This window comes from Haplochromis burtoni, unplaced genomic scaffold (genome assembly GCF_018398535.1).
Source record: "Haplochromis burtoni strain Fernald_Lab_line unplaced genomic scaffold, NCSU_Asbu1 Contig_37, whole genome shotgun sequence".
Classification (NCBI taxonomy): domain Eukaryota; kingdom Metazoa; phylum Chordata; class Actinopteri; order Cichliformes; family Cichlidae; genus Haplochromis; species Haplochromis burtoni.
In genome coordinates, this window is record NW_024582398.1 from 1,157,155 (window position 1) to 1,181,245 (window position 24,091).

Below are 24,091 nucleotides of genomic sequence, written 5' to 3' on the forward strand. Positions count from 1 at the left end.
AATTACGTGTTCTGTGACAGGCTGATAGTAAGAAAGTGCTTAAAATACAGTTCAAAACTGTTTTTTTTTTTTAGTTGACTGTTATTTTTAGACACAAGCGTTGAGTTAGGTGTTTTTTTCATGTTTGAACAGTTAGGCCAGTGGTGTGTTTTACCAAAGAAAAAACATTCCTTTGAAAATAGTCAGGTACAGGGATTGGACTGAAAAGGAATGACAGAACAATAAAAAGTCCAAATGAAAAATCAAAAGACCTTCAGAAAGCCTGTAAAACTACTTTAAAAAAACCTTTTAAAATCACTTACAAGAAAGTCTGACTCCTTGGAAACAAAATATAAAGAAATGACGGGTAGTTCAAGACCAGTATTGTACAATTGACTGATAGTGTGGAATTTTAAACTAGATTCCTGCAACAATTTTATCATCTTTTTTCATCTATCCTATTCTATACAGTCCATTTATTTCACAAAGTGTATTTTGCATTACTATTTTCACGTCCTCTACTCATATCCATTTTACTATTATCTATATATAAAACGTCAGTATGCTTGTTTCCGAGTGATAAAGTTTCATTGCATAAGTCTGAGGTACGCGCAGCTTACCCAAGTCTTACTAACTTGTTTACAAAAGTGGGTATGGAGAGGTATAATGACTTCAGGAACAGCTGATTATGGTTTGGACAAAAAGCCGAGAACATAAACATGAACTGTGACACAAGCAAGATGGCAATACATGTGCGACATGCTTCATACTGTAAAACTCAGACAGACAACACAACAGCAGCTACAACATGAGTATGTTTGCTTGGACTGAGCCAATGGGTTTCTGTGCACCACTTTAATATATGGCAAGTACCTGAGTCAGACTGACATCTCCTGCAGCAGCTGGTTTCTGTAGGGTTCAAATTTTACAATTTACTTCACAAAATATTCATTATATGACACACATTTGATTGTGAATTGCTCCCCTTTACAAACAAAAACACACGTCAGTGACCAGATGGTAAAATATATCTTGTACGCCACTGACTACCTGAGAATCAGCTATGACTGAAAATACTACTGTAAGGAAAATTATGGACATTTCTTACTGTTACGTCATGTCATTCCCACCTGAATAAGACATTTCCCTAATTTCTTCAGTACATGAAGATGAAGTGCTTTCCACCTTCGCACAACTCCCTAAAAAAGGACCAAATGTATGATTACTCGGGGGAACTAATCAAAAATTAAGATAAAATTAGCTGCTGCAGTCTGCTCTCAGTTGGTCTTGTTTGTTCTGTCAGATAAAGAACAGCAAGTAGGCGGAGGCCCTCGTGTCCCGCTTTGACATGAGGAGGAGAATCCACCCACAGTAACACCTGGCAACTACATGCAAATTTAAAACTAAGATTATCTATATTTTCAGGTGCGGATCACACCATGAAATAAGCTTTGGTTTTATAAAACAGTACAAAAAAAGTCTAATTATTTTCATAAGAGGCCCAGTGTTTTCCTTCAGCAGCACTTATAATATCACAAACTGTATAAACCACTACAAAACTTGAGACTCTTTTCCTCATTCTGTCTTCAGTCACAGTTTAACATCTGTTATTTGGAAGATTCAATATCAAATGCGATCAAAGTCCCATTTGAGGTTTCACAATATAACGAGAAGTGTAAACACACTACAGCCTATAATTACCTACAGTGCATTTTCTTTGATTAAAGTAAAGCAACAAAGGGGCCTGCACTTTCCACGAGTATACAAATGGCATCAGCAATCGGCATGCTCTAGCGTGCTGTTATTTTGATTTGGAACTCGAAAAACTTCAAAGAAAAAAGTCAAGTTGTGCAATTTCACAACTTGGTGTGAAACCCCCCCCCCCCAAACATGTTCAATACAAAGAACAAGAGATTCATTGAAGGCGACAAAGCAACAGTTATGAACAGTTGGAAGTGTGGATGCCTAGTTTTTGTCTTACCATGTTGGTAATTGTCCCAAAGACACATTTTTAGCAAAGAATTACTTGAATAATTGCCCAAATGCTGTACTGACTGACTGACTTTGCTGCACTTGTAAACAAAAACCCTCTCAGTGGAGAGAAAGCCAACAATAAACAACCGAAATTCTGGAGACCGAAGCGTTCGATTGGGGTCAGTGGGAGAAAATAATTACACCTGACTCTTAATCGTAACAAAAACTTCATTTTGCAGTTTGTGCTAAATACACGGCGTTGGGTTTGACAGGTGACGCAGAAAATAAATATAGTACAGGACACCACTTAATCACCACATTAATAGATATGTCATTTTATATTACCGGTAGATTGTATTATTTTATTAATTTAAATCACAACAGCTGTCTCATGCTTTATATTGTAAGTTATGATCCTACAATAATAATACCAAGAACCCTTCAGTGCCTGATACTGGATAATGGGAAATCTGCGATACCCACAATAGTGCTTTTACTGGTATCTCACTTGAGTCGCTGCAGTCAGATTTTTAAAATGAAACCTGTTGCTCCCGTTTAAACTCTTGGACCGTGACAGAACAGTGAACTGAACCCAGTGAATTCCTTCATGTGCCTCAGCAGAGAGCCTGGCTGGTTGCACTGTGTGGCACTGAGGGGAGTGGGTGTGATAAACTGCCAAGAGTCTCGTGGAAAAACGCTGCCTCAAGTAGGTCAGAGCAACTCAGAGAGAGATAATCAAGGCCATTTTGACCCCCTCTGTGTGAGCTGTAAGTGGGTCAAATGCAGCAGTCAGCTGTTGCAACTCTATCACGCGGGGCGCTGCGAGGCACTCGTCATACTGTCAAAGCCCATTCCGTTAGTTTAAGACATGGCAGGGTGCCTGCTTGCACCCACCAATGCAGGAGTCAGCCTTCTATCTGCCCCCCTAGGGGTGAAATAATGTGAAGTTCCTGTGAGTAGCAGCAGCAGCAACAGCAGTGGCAGCAGATCCACCTTCCCTCTTGTCACTGAGTACACCCTCTACAAACACAGCAGTCTTTATCTGTTGTCTCCTCCTTTTGACAGCTCACAGCTTTGCAGCCTGGTCCTCTTCGATGTGGCAAAGACTCTTCCTCAGTCCCCTCTCCGTGTCTAAAATGCCACCCACATTTCTACCAGACTAACTCCAGCAATGTCCCTGCTTATTTCTCACTCTTCATTGAACAGAAAAAAAGGGAACTCATGTGTCTAGAAACACTTCTGAGCACAAATCTGCAACAGCAGAACAAAGACAGCCTAATCTTTGCACTACTGAGGGGCTATTTTAAAGCTCTTGCTCTGTGTTTCTCTCCATCCCTCCCACCTTTCTCTCTTCTCTATAACATTCTTCCTCTCTCCGAACCCCTCTCCTCCCCTTCCCTCCTTCTTTCCCCCCTTGTTTCCCTCGGTGTCTGAGGGCAGCAGCTTCTGTTTTCCTCTCTTCTCTCCCTGCGTGTCCAGTGACTGACTGCACAATACACATCAATTATTCATGGCTGCTCTCTCTGTTTCGCAGGCAAAACCAATCACAGATGGAGTCACTGCTAATGGGCTCCTGCTGTACTTGCCACCGGCTTCTTTGCACTCAAGCAACAAATACCCCAGAGACAATGAGAGGAAAAACAGGGATAAGCTGTTAAAAAAAGAAAAAAGAAAAACAGCAACTTCACACAGCACTAACAGCAACAAGAAGGAGAGCAGGACACGCGTTTGTGGTCAGAGGAGAATGCAGGTACGCATCGTGACAAAAAAAAAAATAGAAAAATCACCAAAATTAGGAACCGGCTTCTGCTGCAGGAAAGGGTTAAAAGACTGAGAAGGGGGTGGGGAAGGGGTGATGGTGGTGGTGGTGGGTGGGGGGGACAGAGAGCTTGAGAGAGAGGGTGGGAGGACAGGCAGAGAGGGAGAGAGAGAACCAAATGCTTATCTCCTCACCTCGGATGTATGCAGCTGTTATTGATGTATCTTCTTTTTCTGTCTAGTGATCCATTGCTTGCTCTCCCAATACACACATCACACAGAAGCAGCCACAGCCACTTCGCCAGAAGGGAGAGGGAGAGAGAGAGGGAGAGAGAGAGAGAGAGGGAGGGGAGGAGAGGAGAGGAGAGGGGAAAAAAATGCAGGCAGCTCACATTTCAAACTTGCAAAGGGGGGTGGTGCCTAATGTGCTAGACAGCCTGTATCTTGGCCTGAGTCCAGAGCAACGAGTAAAAGAAGCCTCAATCAATTCATTTAAAGCAACATTTGTTGCAGTGGAGAAACACTGCGGGCCCCGTCAGAAACGGTTCAGGCAGGTACACGAATCTGCGGTTTCAGCCCTCGAACCTTCTCTTTGCAATACAGTCGACTTAATCCATCAAACTAGTCATTGTAATTAAGGGGCATGGAAGAGGAGGGGGGGAGGAGGCTGGGCGTTGTGGCTTCCTGATGCGCAGAGGGTTGGTATCAGCGAGGGAGGGGCCAATTAGACCACATTTGTCTTTCAGCACACATGAGCCCGGGTAAGCTTTTGGATAAATAATTACACACTTATAAAACATGTAAACTGTGAGTACACAAGCCACCTGAGGCAGCGCAGGGGCTTCCATTGTCATCCGCTAATAAAAGTACTTGCACTCACCACAAGCGAGTCAAATCGGGTGTCAAATTAATGAAACTGATCTCTTGCTAAAAAAAAAAATTGCAATAAGCATTTAATTAGAGACATAAGGTACAATGTAAATCAATTTTAGTATGCAAACAACCAGTTTTCTTGTACAGTAAATTACTGAGCCATATGGGGCATAGCTGAAGATGCTACACCTCCTGCTGCCACAGACATAATAACTGCAACAACTACAAAGGAGGAAGGACAGACAAGCTCAACAGCTCTTATCTCTAGTCTCTCCTGTCTGTATTTGCTCTCCTGGTATTTACTATCAGCTAAGTGCACGGCGGGTGACTTACAGCCCAGCACCCCTGCTGCAAGTTAACACATCAATCACGGTTGGCTGGAAGACTTTCACGTCTAAGTGATTACAAAGTACAAAAACCCCACACACAGATTGTCCAAAGTGGATACAGTGTGGATTTAGTGATTCTGTAACCAGGCCTTTAAAACTCATCTTTAAAATACCACAATAACTGGAGCCAAAGTCTGTTTTCATATCCATCTCCCTTATTTTACCCAAAAGTTCCCCTAATGTGGTTCCCCGAATCTGTATTTGGCTTTCTTTATGTTTATGTTAGCTTGCTTGAGAATGATAACAATAATGGGTTTAAGACTAGGTATCACAATAGTGTTTATCAGTGCTACCTGCTTCAGGATCTGTGCACGCTTACATAAAAAAGGGGTATGTCATGCATCATGTGACTCTTCTTCTGCACAGAATAATGCCTATGAGTGCTGTGTCCTCCAAATCATTAAAAAATGTAACAGTAAAACGCAATGCTGATGCAAATAATATGAGATAAACGCAGCAGAAAGTCGTTAATCATGGAATTTAGTGCACAGAGCAGTAAAATAAACATTTTAATTTCAGTTAATATAGTTATTTTAACGCTGAGTGCACTCTCTGTGCTGCTGTTCATTTCTACTGTGAAGGCTGCACATTAGAGCTCTGAAACTTTCGACTGGACAGATTTCTTCACATATTTAAACATTAGAAACAGTTACTGTCTCATAGGCTACTTAAGGAGATGTGGAACTCTTTAGATTGTCATCAGATCAAAGTGAAATTTAACATATTGATTAAATTGAGTTATTTAATATGCGTTCTAGTGCCTGTAATTTCAGCAGTGTGAAGTAGACTTAGCAGCAGATTAGAACCAAGTGTAAACAACATCTATACATTTTCTATGTCACCAAGTGAACACATACAAACTCCAGTGCTGAGCATCATTCTTTACTTTCACTAAGGTACGGGTTAATCAAGTTGTGCATTTAAAATGTATTCCCTCTGCAGAAAATCTATAGTTCTAGTGACTCCATTGCACTTATAACGTGCTGAAAATAATACAATTAGTAAAAATGTGGTTCTTCCAGCCTATGCTCAGCATAAGTTAGCCAGGTAAAAAAAAAAAAGAGAGAGAAAGAGCCACTTTTCTGGCACAGAAAACTCTGACTTTAAGGTCACCATAGCTTGCTAACCCATTAGTCCAGCTTTGTAGCACACGGGTCCCTCAGGTAATGGTAGTGATGGCTCTACCTTGATAGAGAGAAAAACAAAACCCATTTTCCAACTTCTATTACTGGCACACTGTTACCCTGGGTACGAAATCACCACCAGTGCCAAGATCTGACTTCCAAATGAAAAAGAACGCAGCACAACTTCATTCATGAAACATGCTTCTAACAATTGTTATTGTTTGAAAACTCGTGCCACTGACAGCGCATGTATCGTCAAGCAAATATTCAGCAAGTATTAGCAGGCTCCTGTCATTTCAACGGCAGAATCAGATTTCTTTTAAGAAAAATTAAAGTATATAAGTGTTATTTAAAACTTTCCTCTTTGGTAAAGCATATAGTTAGGGCTGGACCAGGTGACCCTGAATCCTCCCTTAGTTATGCTGCAATAGACGTAGGGATTCCCATGATGCATTGAGTTTTTCCTTTCCAGTCACCTTCTTTACTCACTATGTGTTAATAGACCTCTCTGCATTGAATCATATCTGTTATTAACCTCGGTCTCTCTTCCACAGCATGTCTTTATCCTGTTTTGCTTCTCTCACCCCAACCGGTCGCAGGAGGTCCCCGCCCCTCCCTGAGCCTGGTTCTGCCGGAGGTTTCTTCCTGTTAAAAGGGAGTTTTTCCTTCCCACTGTCGCCAAAGTGCTTGCTCATAGGGGGTCATATGATTGTTGAGTTTTTTTCTGTACCTATGAAGCGCCCTGAGGTGACTTTTGTTGTGATTTGGCGCAAGATAAATAAAGTTGAATTGAATTGAATTATTTGAAATCATATTTATTATCAAGATATTATTCATATTTGTAATAATGAAAAACATTTTTTATTTTTTGCAGAAGCTCATTTAAGCAGCTTTTTAGCTCCACCAAGACCCTGAAATAAAGCCACCAATTGTTTCTTGAATTGACATCTCAGTTTGATTAACCATCCATCCACTTATCCTTTTTCAGGGTCTATTTTTTCTGGAGCCTATCCCAGCTGTCATAGAGCAAGAGGCGGGGTACACCCTGGACAGGTCGCCATTCTGTCACAGGGACAGACAACCATTCGTGTGCAATTTGGATTAATCAATTAACCTATCCCCACAAACTGCATGTCTTTGGACGGTGGGAGGAAGCCAGAGTACCTGGAGGGAACCCACGCAAACACAGGGAGAAGATGCAAACTCCACACAGAAAGACCACGGCCTGTTGTGGTGGAATTGAACTCAGGACCTTCTTGCTGTGCGGCAATAGTTCTAACCACCGTGCCACCGTGCTGCCAACCAGTGATCTTAATTGGATAGATTGTTGGTTACTTGGTTGGATTCATTTAACCCATTAACCTCTGAGTCATACAAGGTCACCAACAATGTTTTTAGCCTTCTGTGTTAATCTCCATTTAGGAAAAGCCACAGCTAAACTATATGTTGAAACCCGTTGAGCGAAAGGAGACAGAAAAAAATATTTTGGTGTGGAAAGCTCCAAGAGTAGAAATTATAGCCCTGCAGAAAGGCATGTGTATATTCAACTTCTCTATTATGTGTAGAAACTGAGACCTTTCCACAGCTCACCAACAACATATCTGACCTCATCTTAAGCACCACTTAACTGGAAGGCATAAGCCGCTGAATGATCAGCACTTGAAACGACAGTTTTAAAGGAAATTTACACATGCACCCAAGAATACAAAGGAATTCAACCAAGTCTTAGACATGTTCATTTTAACCTTAGCTTTGTCTATCTTCATCTTTGTTCTTTGAAAAGAATATCCCATTCAGGGGAATTTCCATTTAAAAAACAAAGTTCACTTGAAATAAGTTACATTCCTTGCATCAGTATTATCCTCCGCTTTTCATTTAACTCTTGCAACAGAGCTTTGGGGGGCAAGACTTGCAAACTTTTGAACTCATTTGACTTGAAGGTTTTTGCTTTTTCAAGCCAAGTTTACATTATTTCCTATAAAACTGACTTGACTTACAAATTGTGATAGAAAATGTAAACAGAGCTTTGACTTTTCTACAGTGTTACCCACGTGGCCACATTTCCTTGTCTTTAGCAAACAAACCCAACACCCCTCCTACACTGTCTCCTGCTTGTTTATGCTTGAACCGATTAAAAAACTGGGAAACCACCTTTTGATTTTAAACACGATGAAACAAAAGCAAAAATTGCTTGGATATTTTTTTCTATATCAAGCTGACACTAATAACTAAAACCAGCAATGTCTACTGATCGTACTTGAAAAACAGCCTGGCAAAAAGGTGTATAAATGAGTGTAACAAGCCCAACTAATTATCTGCTGAATAGCTAGTTCACCAGGCGTTTGTTACATGAGAGAATGAAAAGCTTCAGGGGCTGAAAAACTTCAGCTGGAACCTCCTTTCACTCTTTAGAGCTGAGGAATTCCCAAAGTTTGCTGAAGCGCAAACGATTGGGAATGTGCCACTCTGTCTCTCTTGCAGGAAAAATCGTCATTAAGCATTTTGCAGAGGCTCTCGAACCGGAATGAACCGCCGGTGACGCTGATGAAACAGGCCTAACGGGGCTTGTAATGTACCCTGTGGATGGAGAAGGGGAGAGGTGAGGCCCTGATGAGTTTTTGCAGACTGAGCAAGTGATGTCTTTGCTTTGAAGTCCTCAGAGCTCCACGTGCATCGCTTTGCCCTGCAGTAAGACAGTCCGAGTAATCACAGATTAATAGAGCAGGCTAATCCCATTGACAAAGAGGTCACTACTAGCAGACAGACGCCCCTCCCCCAGATCTGTTCCAACACTGTGGGCCACAAAGGGAAAAGAACTACAACCGGACAACCCCCCTGAGTCCATCCATTACAGAGATCAACTCACAAAAATCACACTGCATGATGGGTTTTCCAATTCCAGTCTGCTGGATAGTTTTACAATATCTAACAAACATTGTCTAAACTTCTTATACAGCTACATTTTGAAATCAATAGGATATTATAGCTAAGTTTTGCTCAGGTGCCATGAAGATAAAGGTCTATTTCTTTAGCGCTTTGCCTTCCTAAGCTTTTTTTTTCCTTAGATGGAAAAAAAAGAACAAACTAATGCCTTAAATTGTTGGAGGCATTTCATGATTAATCAATTTGTCAAAGCTACAACCTATTTCAGCTGTAAGCTGACTGTGAACATTGATTTCCTACTGCTGAAATCAGCTCAGCCTCCCCTTCCGCTCAATTTTCGAACATGTTCAGGAGAGGAATTTTAGATGACATAACAGAAATGTAATAGCTTGACCGCGCCGTGCGTCAGAGCCAAGACAAGTTAGGTCTGGTTAAAACGGGATGCCAAATCTGATTTACTTATTAGCACTCATCCGCTGACCTGATGTTTTCTGAGGCAAACAGCCCAGCTCGTAACCACCAAAAATCGTGTTTTTCGCCCACTTTTAACGGAGACATTTCAGAGCAGATTACAAAATGCATGATGAGACTGAGCAGGCCAGCAGTTACAGGATATTCCTTGAAAGCTCTCGGGGCTTGGTGTAGACAGGTTGTTTTGTATATATATATAAAAAAAAAAAACAGTGCAGAGAATTTATAAAGCACCCTCAGTACAAAATGAACATTCACCTCCAGGGACACAATTCTGCAAAAACACAGGAGACTATATTCATTTCAGCTCTTCCTCATATCCTCTCAACACATAAAATCTTTTCAGATTTGTTCTCAGCTGTTCAAGGCTTCCCAAAGTCTCCTCTGCCTACACTAACTTGTCTGTCTTTGGTCTTGTATGGCTGACCCTCCTGTTGCCACTCTGGCCCCCGTCATGTGACTTACTCCCTTCGTTTTTCGCTCAGCAACACCGCTGCAGGATGTCGGGGAGCAGGTCCTCCCTGGGGCCCCGTGGGAGTGTCTTTTAAGAGCTATCTCCCCTGGCTGCCAGATACGGTATTCTCTCCACTTTAACACCCTCCTTGATTCAGGCCTCCTCTCTAAAGGACCTGGGAGCTTTGCAGGAGAATGCCTCTGCATTGGTTTCCACTGCTCTCTCTACCTCTCTGCAGGCCTCTCCTCTGGAAATATTCATGCATTTACAGGTACATAATTGTCCATGAAATGTACTTTGGGATGCTGCCTAGACTCGAGAACTTGCTGCTTTCCAAATGACTACTGTTGCAGGAAATTATTCAGACAGAGAATCAATTGGCAATTTTATCTAAGCCCATAAAGTAGGCCCTGAGATTTGATTTAGCATTAAGTAGAATTAGAACATTTGGCGATGTGAGTTAACTGCAGGCAGGGAAGGATTCCCCACCCATGCCGACATAATAGTGACATTGCATGATTTGAAGCCTCTTATAATAGAAAAAAGGCAAACATGAGTGAAAATTCAAACAATATGTGCCTCTGACTTTCATGTCCTGGCACACTTAAGAGGGCTCAGTGTAGCGGCCGAGCACACAGAAGCAAATGCACGACCCAGCTTTCCCCGTAACCCAAGACAGGTGGAAACCACAAATCACAAACTGTAAAACAGCACAAAAATATTTCTGTTATCTCCTCTGAGCTGCTGACAGCCTATGCGTCTTCATTCTCATTGTGCTTCAGCATGCTTTTGCCAGCTCGATAACAACATTTAGCAGTCTGCATCTGCTCCAATAATCCATCACAGGACCGGGATGATAGAGGCGTATGAAAACAGGAACTCGTCATCACTGATACAGTAGTTCTTGTCGCATGTGACAAATGGAATATTCTGCTGTACGCACTTTATCTAAAACCCCAGAAAAGGTAACAAATTGAGTTGTAGTTCCCAATGTTGTGAACACGTTCAAAGAAAAGAGGTCAAGTAGATATTAAAGGGTAATGTTCAGTTGAACCTGGACTAAAGCTATGAAGGGATTTTCTTGGATTGCTCTTTATATTGAATATTGAACTGTTGGTCTTGTTTAATCTTAAAAGTCATAAATAGTCAAGAGTTAAAGGAATGAATATAAAAAGATCAGTGCTCATACATCTGTGAGGGGATCTAATCTAGAAGCAATAAGTGGAGGAAAAGCGGCAAAGAATGCAGAAATAAACTTGAGCGGGCCAGCATGGCCAGATGGCCTGAGACGGCGGTTGAGAAAACTCCGGTCTTACCTGCTGATTTTGGAGTGAACTTGTCCCTGTTGGCAGCGCACACAGCCAGGAGCCGATAGCCCAGGTCCAAGTCAAAGCCCTGCTGCGCTGCTACGCGGCTAACCACCTGAAAACAATAACAGCATGCAGCACAGAGTCAGTATGGCCTGAGGTATGTTTTCTCTGAAGAAAAAGCTGAACGACACCAAGTCTAAACCTCTTTTATTTCTCAGAAAACTTCACTTTCTAAGCATTATGATAGCTTACACCTACATATAGGTCAACAGAAGAGAGCAGAGGTCAGCATACAGTGCTGAATAGGGACATTACTGCAGAAAGGTGTTTCTGCAGGCTGTTTCATTATATTTCCAGCTCACAAACAACATTTTAAGAGCAGATTTTGGGAAATTTGCATAAACTCAATATTTCCCTTTGTCTCTAGCAGGGAGTTCCTAAAAAGGCCAGCTGAATAACAGTGGGGGCAACTATGAGAAATTTCCTCACTTGTTCCAAGCCCACACAAACATTCTAATGTGCTTATTTTCCAAACAGAAAATGTTTACATTTTTGATTTACCATCTGCAGCGCCATTTGCTTTGACATCCACATACAGAGAGAGCATCACGGCCTCATGCACACGCCTCCTTTTACTCACTCCAGTGCAGCAGCTGATGGCAACAAGCTTTGTTTTCATGATAAATATTGCAGATCGCCATCATAATCTGCTCAGTTCTTTCGTTCCTTCTCCTAAAATTTCCACAATTGAATCTTGAAAATCCTGCAAACTAATGACAGACACTCGCAAAGCTGTACGACTGCATCCGTATCTACTCAATACAGATCTGTGCTGGGTAGTTAAATCCACCACATGACGACTTTTCCCACAATCTGACTGTTAAAGGACAACCTCATTACAAGTTTATCAGTTCCATATGAGTAAGTGGACAGCAAGATGAGGAAAAAAATACTGCCTCCAGTCCAGAGATGCCCACTGAGAGGAAACATTAAGGGGAAGCATCAACATGCCACAGGAGGCCGTGTAAATCACCCTTACATCCCACATGTTGCTTTGATTTGCTGTCATCATTATCAGCTCAAAAAGAGCCACTCAAATCGTTTAGACCTTTAGGACATACTAAGGTCTGTGTGGACCAATGGGCCCCACTAGATTCCCCTCGCTGCCTGGCTTTTCATAGCAGCGATCCCGCTGTCACACGCCAAACTTCAGTACAAGCCCTGAGGTAGCACTGCTGCTGGGACCGTATCATTATCTTCTGTAAGTATAGTCTGGACGTGACACCAAAACAGATTATGTATATCTGGCCTTTATTTATGGGAATCCCCCATTAAGAAGAAGAAATATAGAGTACAGGCTGCCTAATTAGAATCTAAACTTGCGAGGGACATTTAAATGGTATTTTTAGTGTAAGAAGTTACAGTTCTAATTTCAGGACTTTAATTGTACACAGTCAGAGGAGTTGTGGTGAACTGTCTACCATAAGGCAATCATCTAAGCAGGCACTGCAAGGCTTGAAAGCAGGGAATTGCTACTCAGCTGTACATTTTTCTGTAGTTTCAAGCTCGATAAAATGAATCTTTTTGTTAAATTTGCTTGTTTTTTTCCCCTCTTAAATATTTTGGAGATTAATCAACTTGAAACAAGCTTAAAAAAATCAATACTGCGTCATACATGAATGCTATATATTGTCATTAAAAATACAATTTTAGAGTTATAACATGATAGCTTAATTGATTTGGGTTTTTTTTTTTTCAAGAAAAAGCAATTCAACATCCAACAGAAGCTCCGGTCATAATTAAACATAAAAAGCCTTATTAACTCTTACATTGAGATGAATTAAAAGACTAGTTTTGAGTACCCATCTCCTGTTTTGAATACTGTATTACTTACCTTATTAAGTCTTTTTTTTTTTTTAAGTCCTGTAATTTCCTGGGTTTTTTTTTCTCACTGGTACAGCAGCAAATTTCTACAAATGTTATCACCAGTGTTTAAGTGCAAGCATGCAGGCAAAACTGTAAAGTGTTTACCATTAAAGTCTGTGACCAGGTAATTTCACAATCACATCAGATTCACTGTGCTTCCTCCCAGTGTGGTTCACACCCAGGTTTACACAACCTATAAACTAAAAGGAAAAGCTCTGAGATTTTCACGGCGGGAAACAAATTGAAGTGGCGAAATGGAGGAGAAGGCACCTGCTGCTGCACATTAAAGCAGGAACACAATCGCTTGAATGGAGGGACGTGTCACAGTAGTTTCGCTGAGGTCCACAAGCACAAACCTCTCGGGCTTCTTCACCTGCTGCAGCCGAGCTCGCTTGATGGGGATACAAATTACACCTAACAGGTGTGTCTGTTATGTAATGCTGGAGGCAGCATGTTAAAGCACAGTCAGGCCCACTGTGACAGGTGATTGACACACCCACTGTCTATTCACTGTTCTTTTGGCTGTTCTTTCTCTTGGTACTTGATTAGCTAAATATGGAGTCAGTGCATCAGCTCTGAGCATTAAAGGTTTTTGTAATAGTCAATGGTGAATGTTGGTTAAAACGTGGCATGGACAGCTATAATTATACTGGTTTTAATGGTGGCAAAATGTGATAAAAACAAAAACTTTCAAGTGAAATTTCACATAGCACAAATCTGCCTACGCATTTGCCTCATATGGTTCATATATATATGTATATATAGCGTTAGCTCTGGTAGTTGTTCCTCACACATCTAAGCTAGCATAGATAAGTGCCGCATATTACAAAGTAAACAGGCTGTGTAAGCAGTGTGTTAAGTTTATCTTTCAAATTCTATATGTAATGCAAAACAAAACAAAAACAAATAAACACCACATATAGCTAAATGGACAATTTTTCAAGAGAAATTAGTCTACTATGTCAGTTTACCATTATCATATAGAGCTACACTTGCTAACTGGCTAAGGGTCATAGCAATAAACGACTATGTAGTTGTTCAAAAAATTAATTGCTAACTTCCAATTCAAGATTAAGCTATTATTCCCAGTGGAGCATTTTATTAAGTGAACATTAAACTCACTAGTATAAACAATATTCAGTCAGGGTTAAGAACTTAGCTCTTGACATATTGGCTGTGTCTGATTAAATTTAGTTGAAAATATACAAACCTTGACTACTTTGGGCTAAATGTTTTCTCCAGAAGCCTTAATTTCAGATGTCATAGGACAGTAATTATTCAATCAATCAAAAATCCATAGGCATTTGGTAAAGACACAGAAGACTGAGAAGATTGAGAGCTGATTGCTTTGTGGTTTGAGAATGTTTTTGACCTTGTGGATTTTATATCAAAGGCTGGAACTAAAGCAACAGAAAGGTGGCTAAATGGGAGCAGTTTCTACAAGGTTAAACACATTTTACATTTTCAGTGACCTCACGGATGATCACCAGGCTAAACATGAGTATTCTTGCATCCCTGAGGAGGTTATGGAAAGAGTGCAGCAGTTGTTCAAGCGGCTCATTCTTGAAACTCTGAACATGAGATTATGGAAGGTGCTCACGACTGGTGACTTACCGTTAGGCATCCCATCAGGCTTTGCTCGAAGGGGCGCTGGAAGGCTCTGGGGTCACCACACCAGTCCAGCAGCTCTGTGGCTGCTGTTTGGAAATTTGCTGGATTTTGTAGGTGCTATGCAGAAGAGGAGAAAGATGGAAATCAATGTGATTCCAGTAATATTCCAATACTTTAAGAAAATGGGACAGATAACAGGTAACTGCTGTAAGTAATAAGCATTAAACAAAACAATAAAACAAATAAGATGTTATGCTTGAAATAGAGGCATGACAATAAAAAATTGTAATTAATTTGTGCTGTCCTCTATGTTCATTTAGTCATTAATAAAATGTATTATCTTATTAGAATTCAATAAAAGCATTTGCTCATCTAAAATGTGTGTAGTTACATGTTTTCCCACCTGCTCTGAAAAAAAAAATCTAACCAGCTTTTAATATTTAACTTTTAATTATGAGCAAATGACAACAGCATTTTTATGACCAAATGTTCTGAAATTTTGCTTATGATGCTTTGGATTAATTATTTTAAATGGGTTAAAATATGACCGCTCTAGGCTGATAGTATGTCCCAGTTCCACTCAGCTACTATCTCAGGTTTCTGTTGCAATAAATCTTCCTTGTATGGCTGCATGAATCCACGAGGAAGCCCTTATTTCAGTAGCCAACCCTTGGCTGTTCTCTGACTTTATCTGACAACAAACTCCTTGACCTACGGACACCCTTTTATGGCATTCGTTCCCCTCCTGCAGCCAGCACTAACCTGCATTGTCTGTATTGCTGTAGAGCAGCACAGAAAACTGAAAAAGGACCTCTCTGGGTCTCCGTATCAACCTTACTGTTGGTCATTTCTCCTCTAAAAGCTTTCGAACCACAATACAAATCACTTTATACATAGCAGAGCAGATGCACCACCACCACCACTCTGCTGTAATCTGTTGCCTTTGGAAAGATTATGCACACAAGCTTTTGTAGTGCACTTGTACAAAACAGGAACAAATGGACTCCCACTCCATGGCATCAAAGGTAAATAGAGCGGTTTGTCAGCTTAAAGTGAATGGCTGCCTTCCTAATACGTCGGCGTGCTTTGATTTCACTGTCAGAGAGAGAAGAAGAAGAGGAAGTGACAGGGGTACAGTCACTGCTGTGCAGTGCTTTTTTCTTGCTTGCTCTTTAGGGGGCAGCAGAGGTTAGGATTTGATAAGGCTGCTTTCATATCAATTTACAAAGCTGGTGTTTGACAAGCAGTGGATGAAACCAGTCTTGTTTATTTCATACTCTGTCCAAGACCGTTCCCCACTCTTGTGATATGTCTTTGTTGGGGGAGACTAAAAGGAGATGTGGTGGGGTAGCAGAGCATTCAAATTCTACTGGTGGATAAAAAGTCTCCTGGAGAAGCACACACATCCCCAGATGCTAAATTTAGATGAGTCTGGAAGCTAGACAACACACGCAATCAGTGCACCAAGGATGGAAAAAGGGAGAAAAGGGGGAGGGAGGGAGAATATGTAGAGGGAAGAAAAAAAATACACACCACCACTTGGGCTTGAAGTGATTACTGTTCTTTGCACTCAGAACAATTGGTCCCACCAGTGTGGCTGTCACACGGAGAGCTTGGCACTACCACGCCACAGATGTTCCCCTTTCTCTGGCCAAAACCCACCAATCAAACCTAAACTAGTGGCCAAGAGACCCTCTCACACTCTCCTATCCCCGTCCCCTGGGTAAGAATGATCCTCCAACACGTACACTCTTGTTAATGCTCGGTTCAGTTCAAGGGAAACAAAGAGAGACGGCACTTGCAGAGTCCTGAGAACATAGCTTTTTTCTTCTGACACAACTGGATCTGGATATAACTTCATTTATGTATCAGAAGTGATCGGGCAAAGACTCTTTCCATTCAGAATCACAGTTCTTAGTTTGCTGCTGTTGTTGCTCTACATTCATCGACACCCCCAGAGCACTGAAAACACGTTAATGGAGACAATTAACACTGGAAAGAACACAGCGGCAGACAGAAACAGCTGCACAAGCAGTGTAGGAGCGGTGCAAAGAGGACAGTCCTCCAGTTTGTCTTGAAATATCGCCGCTAAGAATGTGAGGAAGTGTTCCTGCGGCGAGAGGATGGTTCATAGTTTCTGGCGAACCCCTGTATGTATCAGCGAAAGGAGAGTCTGACAGAAAACTGGCTTCCCCACCGTGAGAGGAAAATACTGTCTCTGAAATAGATACCAACATTATCAGGCAAGCCATCTTCCCCAAAGTGCTCGCAATGGTGCAGTTCTGAGATGCAGGAGGAAAACAAACAGGCTCTGAGAAAAAACGTGTTGGGGGAAAAATCAGATAACTGTTTTTATAAATCACTTTTTAAGCATACTTGTCTGTTTGGAGGTTAAACAGGCGAACATTTGTTTTTCTGTATCACTTTTGAATAAATACAGATATATATATTTATATACTAGGGTTATATTGTACCAACATCTCAAGCATTTTGTCTTTGTAACCACAAGACCCGAAACAGGCAAATTCTCACATCTGGAAGCTGTTTTCTTAAATTCTCCTTAATAAATAATAACCAAAACAAATATTCAGTCTTGCTGAGCAAATTTCTGTCTGCCAACCTATTAATTAGTCCCTTATCTTTCCCATTAACTGCATAACCTGAAACCAAAACAAAGTCACTCATTTTAAAGTCAGATTTAGCGCAATGTGGCAAAAAAAAGAACGAAAGAAACAAAAAAATCCCCCAAGTGTTTGGTCGAGTTTGTTTAAAAATCATATTATTGCAATTTTACAACAAGACAGTAATTTAAAAATTACCACAGTAATGATTTTCTGATTTAACTTTCAACCCGTGATTCAATCAGGTTGACGGATTCCAATTTCCTCCACTTTATCATCGCGCTCAGCAGTAATTTATCATTTGAGCAACAAAATCAATTTGTTCCCCTGTCCGCTGCACTGGCTGGGAGTACTCAGAGAGACATGTCACATCTCCCAGAAAACAACAACACAATGGAGGAGGCTTCATTTATATTCCTGCTCCAAGTCGGTACTGCCTTCGAGATGCCAAATTTCAGCATGTGCACACTTTCAATTAAAGCAAACAGCTGGATTGGTTTACAATATTTCCTTAATTATTTTAATAGCTTGGATATTGGACAATGGGGAGCAGGGGGAGAAGATAGTGAGTTAATTGTTCTGATCTCCCCTGATGATCATCTTTGTGTGCGGGGAGGAGAATAGACGGTTGGCTGAATGGGCTCGCTGCTAGTCTAATTGGCAGGACATAAATGGTATTTATTATGCGGGCCTTCCAAACCCTGATTGTCTGCGGCACAAAGCTGCCTCTATTAGCAGGGTGCTGGCTCTTACTGGTTGGTTTGAAATGACCCAGCGCTTAACCATTTATTAGTTGGACTGAAGGCCTCCTTGTACGCCATGGATCTCTCTAATTGGCATGTTTACCCATGTGCTGCTTTCCTGGGTGCTAACATTGGGATGTATTTGTTTAAATTTTTGACTTGAGGGGTCAATACATTTAACCCCACAGCATTTGGGATTGTGTAAACTACTCTCAGACAAACACAGGTTCCCTTTCAAGTTCTGTCAACTTCCTTTACAGACCAATTCACCTGCTATTAGTAATACAGCGCTTTAATAGAATCAATTTTCTCTCCTCTTACAAGTAAAGGAGGGGAAATTGAATTATTTAATAGCCTGCTGTGAAGAAGGTAACCAGACTGAAGACAGAGAGTGTTTACCTCTCCTTTTCTCTGTACCTTATTACTTAAGAACAAAAGGCCTGTTTCTACACATAGAGAAGCTTCGCTCTTTTTACTCCCCAAATGCTTGCCTTGTATATCCGCCTCACCTTGCCTTATTTTTGGATAGCTGGGATAAAGCAGTTTACCACGTCCACATTTGCATTTAAGTGCAAGCCCCCATACATTGTCCCCTGAAGGCTTTCTGATGCACTTTTCAAGGAGGTGGACTTTGGCAGCACAGAGCCCAGAAACAAAATGGACCAGCAGTTAAGAGAAGAGATCAAAGGAAGATCCCTGTAGCCTGGGGTTACACAAGTATGCCTGCCTAATTCTGCCGAAGATTTGTCCTGCAGTAAATGGTGCTGAGAGGAGAACAAAAGGACACGCTGGGAGTCAGCAGCGGTGGAGGCAGAAAGCAGGGCGATGACGGGGGGAGGGAGGGGAGCCTCTGCTCTTTGACCCCAGTCGGTAACCTGAGTCACACCAGAGTCCCGATAATAGGAGCTGAACAGATTAGTCACTTAACTGTGGCCAAACAGGAAGATAGAGAGGCAGTCTCACCGTGGATGTGACTCACTACATGTGTGTACTTGGAAAGGTGAACAGGGCTGGTGAGGGTTTTTTTTCCCTGCTTGTGTTTTTCCACCGGTAGCAGCAAAAAGTCCAGTACCATACTAACTTACTGAACATGCCTGAAGGCTTTAAATGAACTATAAAACTTCATAATCAGTGTTAATAAATGGCAAATTAAAAAAGCTACTTTACTGTTAACAGACCACAAGATGATAATCAGGAGGTTTACTTATTGGCTAATAATTCTTTTGTAAACCATTTATGTAATTCATCTGTAAAACCGCAGCTAATGTTTATAATATACCGTGCAGTGTGTTTATAAAGTTTTCACAGATGTGTATAACACTTGTTTTTAAAAGCATATAAACAGATGTGCTGTAAATCACATGAATGTGAACCTGGAGGCTGCTGCTTGTGTGCTGTTTCACCCACCATAGACTTTCATACTCAACTAGCAGTTTTTTGGGTCTACGGAGTAAAAATGTTGGATTCCAATGCACCCCTTCCCTTTATTAACCCACATTTAAAAAGACAGAAAAAAAGGGGCCCTGTCACAAAATCAAGGAATAGGTCACAGTATTGCACAGATGTGTATGTCTCTGACACACCAGACTGAATAAGAAGCTCTCAAACTGCAGGGGCATGGCACCGCTGTGATTTTTTTTAGAGAAGTAAACAAACAAGAGTTTGCTGATGCTATTGTGTTGATCTTTATTTTGCTCACATTCAACTTGGATCCTTTTTTTACTGTTAGCAGTCAGTAAAAATTATGTGTGTGTGAGTGCAGGGTGAGATTTTCATTAGTGCGACAATTAAGAGTTTTACAACCGCTGGACTAAATGGTTGTAATCGAGGCCCTGGTAATGAGTACTGAGTCATTTACAAAACGACTGGATGATTTACTAACCATTAACAAATATAGCACAAGCACACATATGTGCAAATGAAGTTACAGCCTACAGTATATAATTTAAAATCTGTCATTTTATATTTAAGAAAATAACAAATACATTAATAATGATGCTTAATTATTGGAAAAAGTTATTAAAGATCAACTTGTGATGATGCTAATCGCTGTCGTTGTCATCATCACAGTTTATTTATTTCGTTTTTTTAATTGAAATATAATATTAATGTCTGAGAGCCAACACCTTCAACACCTCCTCACCTGTTTGATACACTGCAGACGGTCATTGGTCTGCTGTATGTGTCTGTCCATCGACGGAATCGAGTTCATGTTGATTGTCCCTCTTTGGCCTCTACCTGCCAGCCATTAAACTGGAGACTTCTGTAACACAAACACAGACAAATGTTAAGGCTCACCTCTTCCAAGTGAAGCTGCCAATTCCATCACCACCAGGATATTGCTGTTATAGTGTGTTTGTGTGTGTGTGTGCTGGGTGCTGTGAGCTGAGCAGGGAGATATTGATTTGGCAGGTGACAAGCACCTCAGAGAGCCCAAAGGATGACATTCCTCTCAGCTCCTGTGACACCCTTAACAAGCCCTGGCGGTTGCCCCGAACGGTGCCATACACCTTTGGAAATGACACACTGGACGTAGACAGGATGTCTGACTGTGTTTAAAGCACCTTGGGGTGAAAATGAACAGAGGTAGAGGGACACACACACACTGAGTCGTAGCACCTCAGTCTGTCAGCATTACCTCAGAAAACTGCACGAAACCCTTCCATCCTGGCCTGTGAGAACATTAACTTGGCATGTGGTTCTCTGTTTACATTACTTAGCCATTATGTAATCTTTGGTTAACAATTATCTGTACCCTGGGCCCAGACTTGCTCTACATTTTACTCCCCTTTCTCCTCCCTTCTCGCTCCAGCTACATAAGAGTTCCTCTAACAAAACCCCTTACAGCGCACTATTGATTTTGGAGTAGCAGCTTATAGAAAACCTTCTTCTTTTAGCAGAGAGAATAATATTTTATGGAAGGCAAACAATGTGGCTGTGAGCTGACATGCTACATACTATTATCACAAGTTAAAAAGTATCACCGGCTACATTAAAGGTTATCAATTTCGCCTCTAGGGGGTTTGATTTAATGTTGCATTCAGTGTCAAATAAATATTACACAAGGCTGTCGGCCATAACTCGTAGTGACCTGCACCTTGAAGTGGAAGGTTTAGTGAATTAATAAGCTCGTTTATGGGTGGTGAAAAGTGTAACCTCCATCTTCTCCTCCGCCTCACTCCCCCTTTATCTCATCCTGTCTCAATCTTTCCTTCTCGCTACTGCAGGGGCATCTCGTCCTGCGGTGCATCATCTCTCACTCAAACGCTCTTTCAGACCCCTCCCTCTCCACGCCATCCTTCTCCATTACCATCACACAGTGAGAAATTTCGCCGTACAAAGTACCTGAGAGATGAGGGAGCGAGGGGAGGAAAAAAAAAAGGAGAGCGGGAGAGAGAGGAGGCAGCATGCTGCACCATACTGATAATGCTCACTTAGGGGTCTCTAGCTGGATTTAACGGCAGGGCCAGTAATCTACTCCACTAGACAGCTAAAGAGCTTTTATGCTACCTATTGGAGCTGCTCATGCCTGTACTTGAGAGGAGAGAAGGGCACACTAGTGCATTCCTCTCCATAAATTAGAAAGCTCATAAAGGGGGGGGGGAGATGTCCGAGTATTTTTTCCACTCCTCTTTGCAGATGGAAAGTGTTTTGTTTGTTGACATGTCTGATGTCTCACAGACTTACTGAATCCTCAGTTGAAACATTTGAAGTGGGCGTGGCTGAGTTCTGATAATGATTTGAGGAATTTAGCATAAAAAAACGATTGGGCATGGGTTTAAGTGGCTTTCAGCTTAATCAAACATTCACATTTTATAACATGTGGTCACGGATACTCCTGTCAAACAAGAAGCTTCCTTAGTGACACATGTTTTATACATCCATCAGGTGTTTGCTGCTATAATACTCCCCCCAGTCACCTCCTTCTGCCAGCTGATAGTGAGCTGATCCTTGGCAAGGGTGTCCCCAGACCACTGTGCTCCTCAGCCACCAGCAGGTGTCTCCCTGGCCCTTCAAAGGCCTGGCTTGTGGCACAAAGAAGGCGGAGCAGTGTTGCTTTAAGCCTTTACAAGCTCTACAAATCCTCAGCTGCTGCTTCCTAACAGGGCCCACTCAGCCCGGCACTGCCTGTCTGACCTTGTGGTTATTGATGAGCGAGTCGACCTGCTCCCTCCGACTCTCTCTCTTTCTCTTCCCTCCTGCCCTTCCCCTTGCTCTCGCTCTCTCACTCTCGCTCTCCCCCTGTCATCTCTCTTACCTCCAACAGTGAGTTAAAATGAGGGGAAAGAAAGGTTGGGCTGCCATTCACCTCCTCCGTTTTTTAACCGGTTAAACACACGGTGCAGGAATCGCTGTAAAGCCTACGTGTGCACACATTTACATGCATTTTCTTCCTAAGATAATGACTTCTTTTTTTTTAAATGGCATGGCAGTGTTGAGGTGTAATTTAATTTCCAGATATTCACTTGTTCTAATTAAACACTAGTCCTTTGTTATATCTTTGATGACTAACAAGAGCCAATTTACAGATTAAACCCATGATGCTATGGAGATATGACAACAGTGGCAATTATGAGCCCGCCTCTATTTACAAGCTCTCATCTATCTTACAGATGCTATCGCTTATTATTTTCTGTGTGCTGCTACCTTTACGTGACGTTATTTGCCTTGATTCAGATAGTAACTCTGGCAATCCTGCCTGACGCTTCTGAGCGTGTGAAGGGAAATCGCTGCAGATATGTGCCTTACTTGAGCTTAATTTACTGCAAATTGCACAGCAGGCGTTACACAACAAGTTGAGCTGTGGATTCCTGCACAACAAAAGACTCGTGGGTGTGGGGGGAGTCGGAGAGTGGGACGAGAGCAGGGAGACCCGCTTCCCTCTCCTATTCAAGGGGGAGCTAAAATATATGTATTGAGTGGGAGCTGTAATAAAACGAAACGGGTGAGGAGATGCAGGCTGGGAACAAATATGAAAGGCAGTGGAGTATGGCGGCAAGGCGATGGAGCACCACCGGAGGATTGGATGAAATTATCTCTTTATAATCAGGGGGCTTCTGCATGGCTGCCTCCTCCATTGCCCAGTGACAGATGAGGCCTACCTCTTCAGATGGGCTTTTCACAGTGCTATCAGCCCACCTCTAGGGTAAAACAATGTTTTTCTTCCCCCTGTAACACTACTTTAAAGCTTTGTTTTCGCACGGCACCCCGCGGAGAGAGAACCGTCTCCTGTCAGACGGGGTCCATGTTTGTCTCATTACGTGATCATGTTACGTAAGCGTACCTTGAAAAGGGCTGCGGATTTAATTTGATGACAAAACTGTGCCACAGGAAGGGCTGGAAGAGGGTGACGCTAAACAATGTTGAATGAAGACACTAAAGTGCAACATTATCTGCAGTAAGTAAGAGGGAATTGCTTTTTGAACTGTCACAATCGCACAGTTTGGAATCTAAACATTATTTCAGACACCCAAAAACCTTCAAAGAGAGTTTTTAGCTTGTTAAAATGATGAGATGAGCTGCGCGTCTCCGCTCTGCAGGATAAAAACAGTCGGAGAGGGAGAAAAGTAGACAATGATTAGCTTTATCCCGCCATCACAGCAGAACAAATGGATCACGAACCCGCGCCGCTTTACACAGTCTCTCAACTGAGCTGTTGAGGCGCAGGGAAGTGGTAAACAGATTTAATTTATTCATATAAATGGCTTGTGAACCAAAACAGTCAGGCCACTCTGGGAGCGAGCAGTCTTGTTAAAGGATATTTCCAGTTTATTACATTTCTTATTTCCGTAGTTTTGGCCATTGCTCGTGATAATATTGTGCTCTCCAAAGTAATTGCTGAGATCTGGAAGCACAGTGACAATGCAACTACAAAGTGCGATAGGGCAAGAAATAAGATGTCAGACAAGTCGACAGGCCATCAATTCAGAAAAGATATTTGAAGGTAATAAAGTGTGCATACCTATGATATGGAT

The 24,091-nt window shown here is 41.7% G+C and overlaps 1 protein-coding gene across 5 annotated transcripts in view; it reads right to left on the bottom strand.

Annotated features, from left to right (window-relative positions):
• Window positions 1-24,091, bottom strand: part of LOC102310819 (zinc finger MIZ domain-containing protein 1) — a 109,201-nt gene that overhangs the window by 18,803 nt on the left and 66,307 nt on the right. For 2 of the 5 annotated variants that reach the window (XM_005919586.3, XM_042219731.1), the window contains 4 exons: window positions 20,260-20,379; window positions 14,756-14,869; window positions 11,222-11,327; window positions 853-888 (listed from right to left, as the gene is read on the bottom strand). In XM_005919586.3, coding sequence (XP_005919648.1) covers window positions 853-888; window positions 11,222-11,327; window positions 14,756-14,869; window positions 20,260-20,328 — 325 coding nt within the window. In that variant the 5' untranslated portion in view covers window positions 20,329-20,379. Of the gene's footprint in view, window positions 1-852; window positions 889-3,906; window positions 6,523-11,221; window positions 11,328-14,755; window positions 14,870-20,259; window positions 20,380-24,091 lie in introns of those variants that run through there. The other 3 variants (XM_005919588.3, XM_042219732.1, XM_005919589.3) reach the window with 3 other exon arrangements.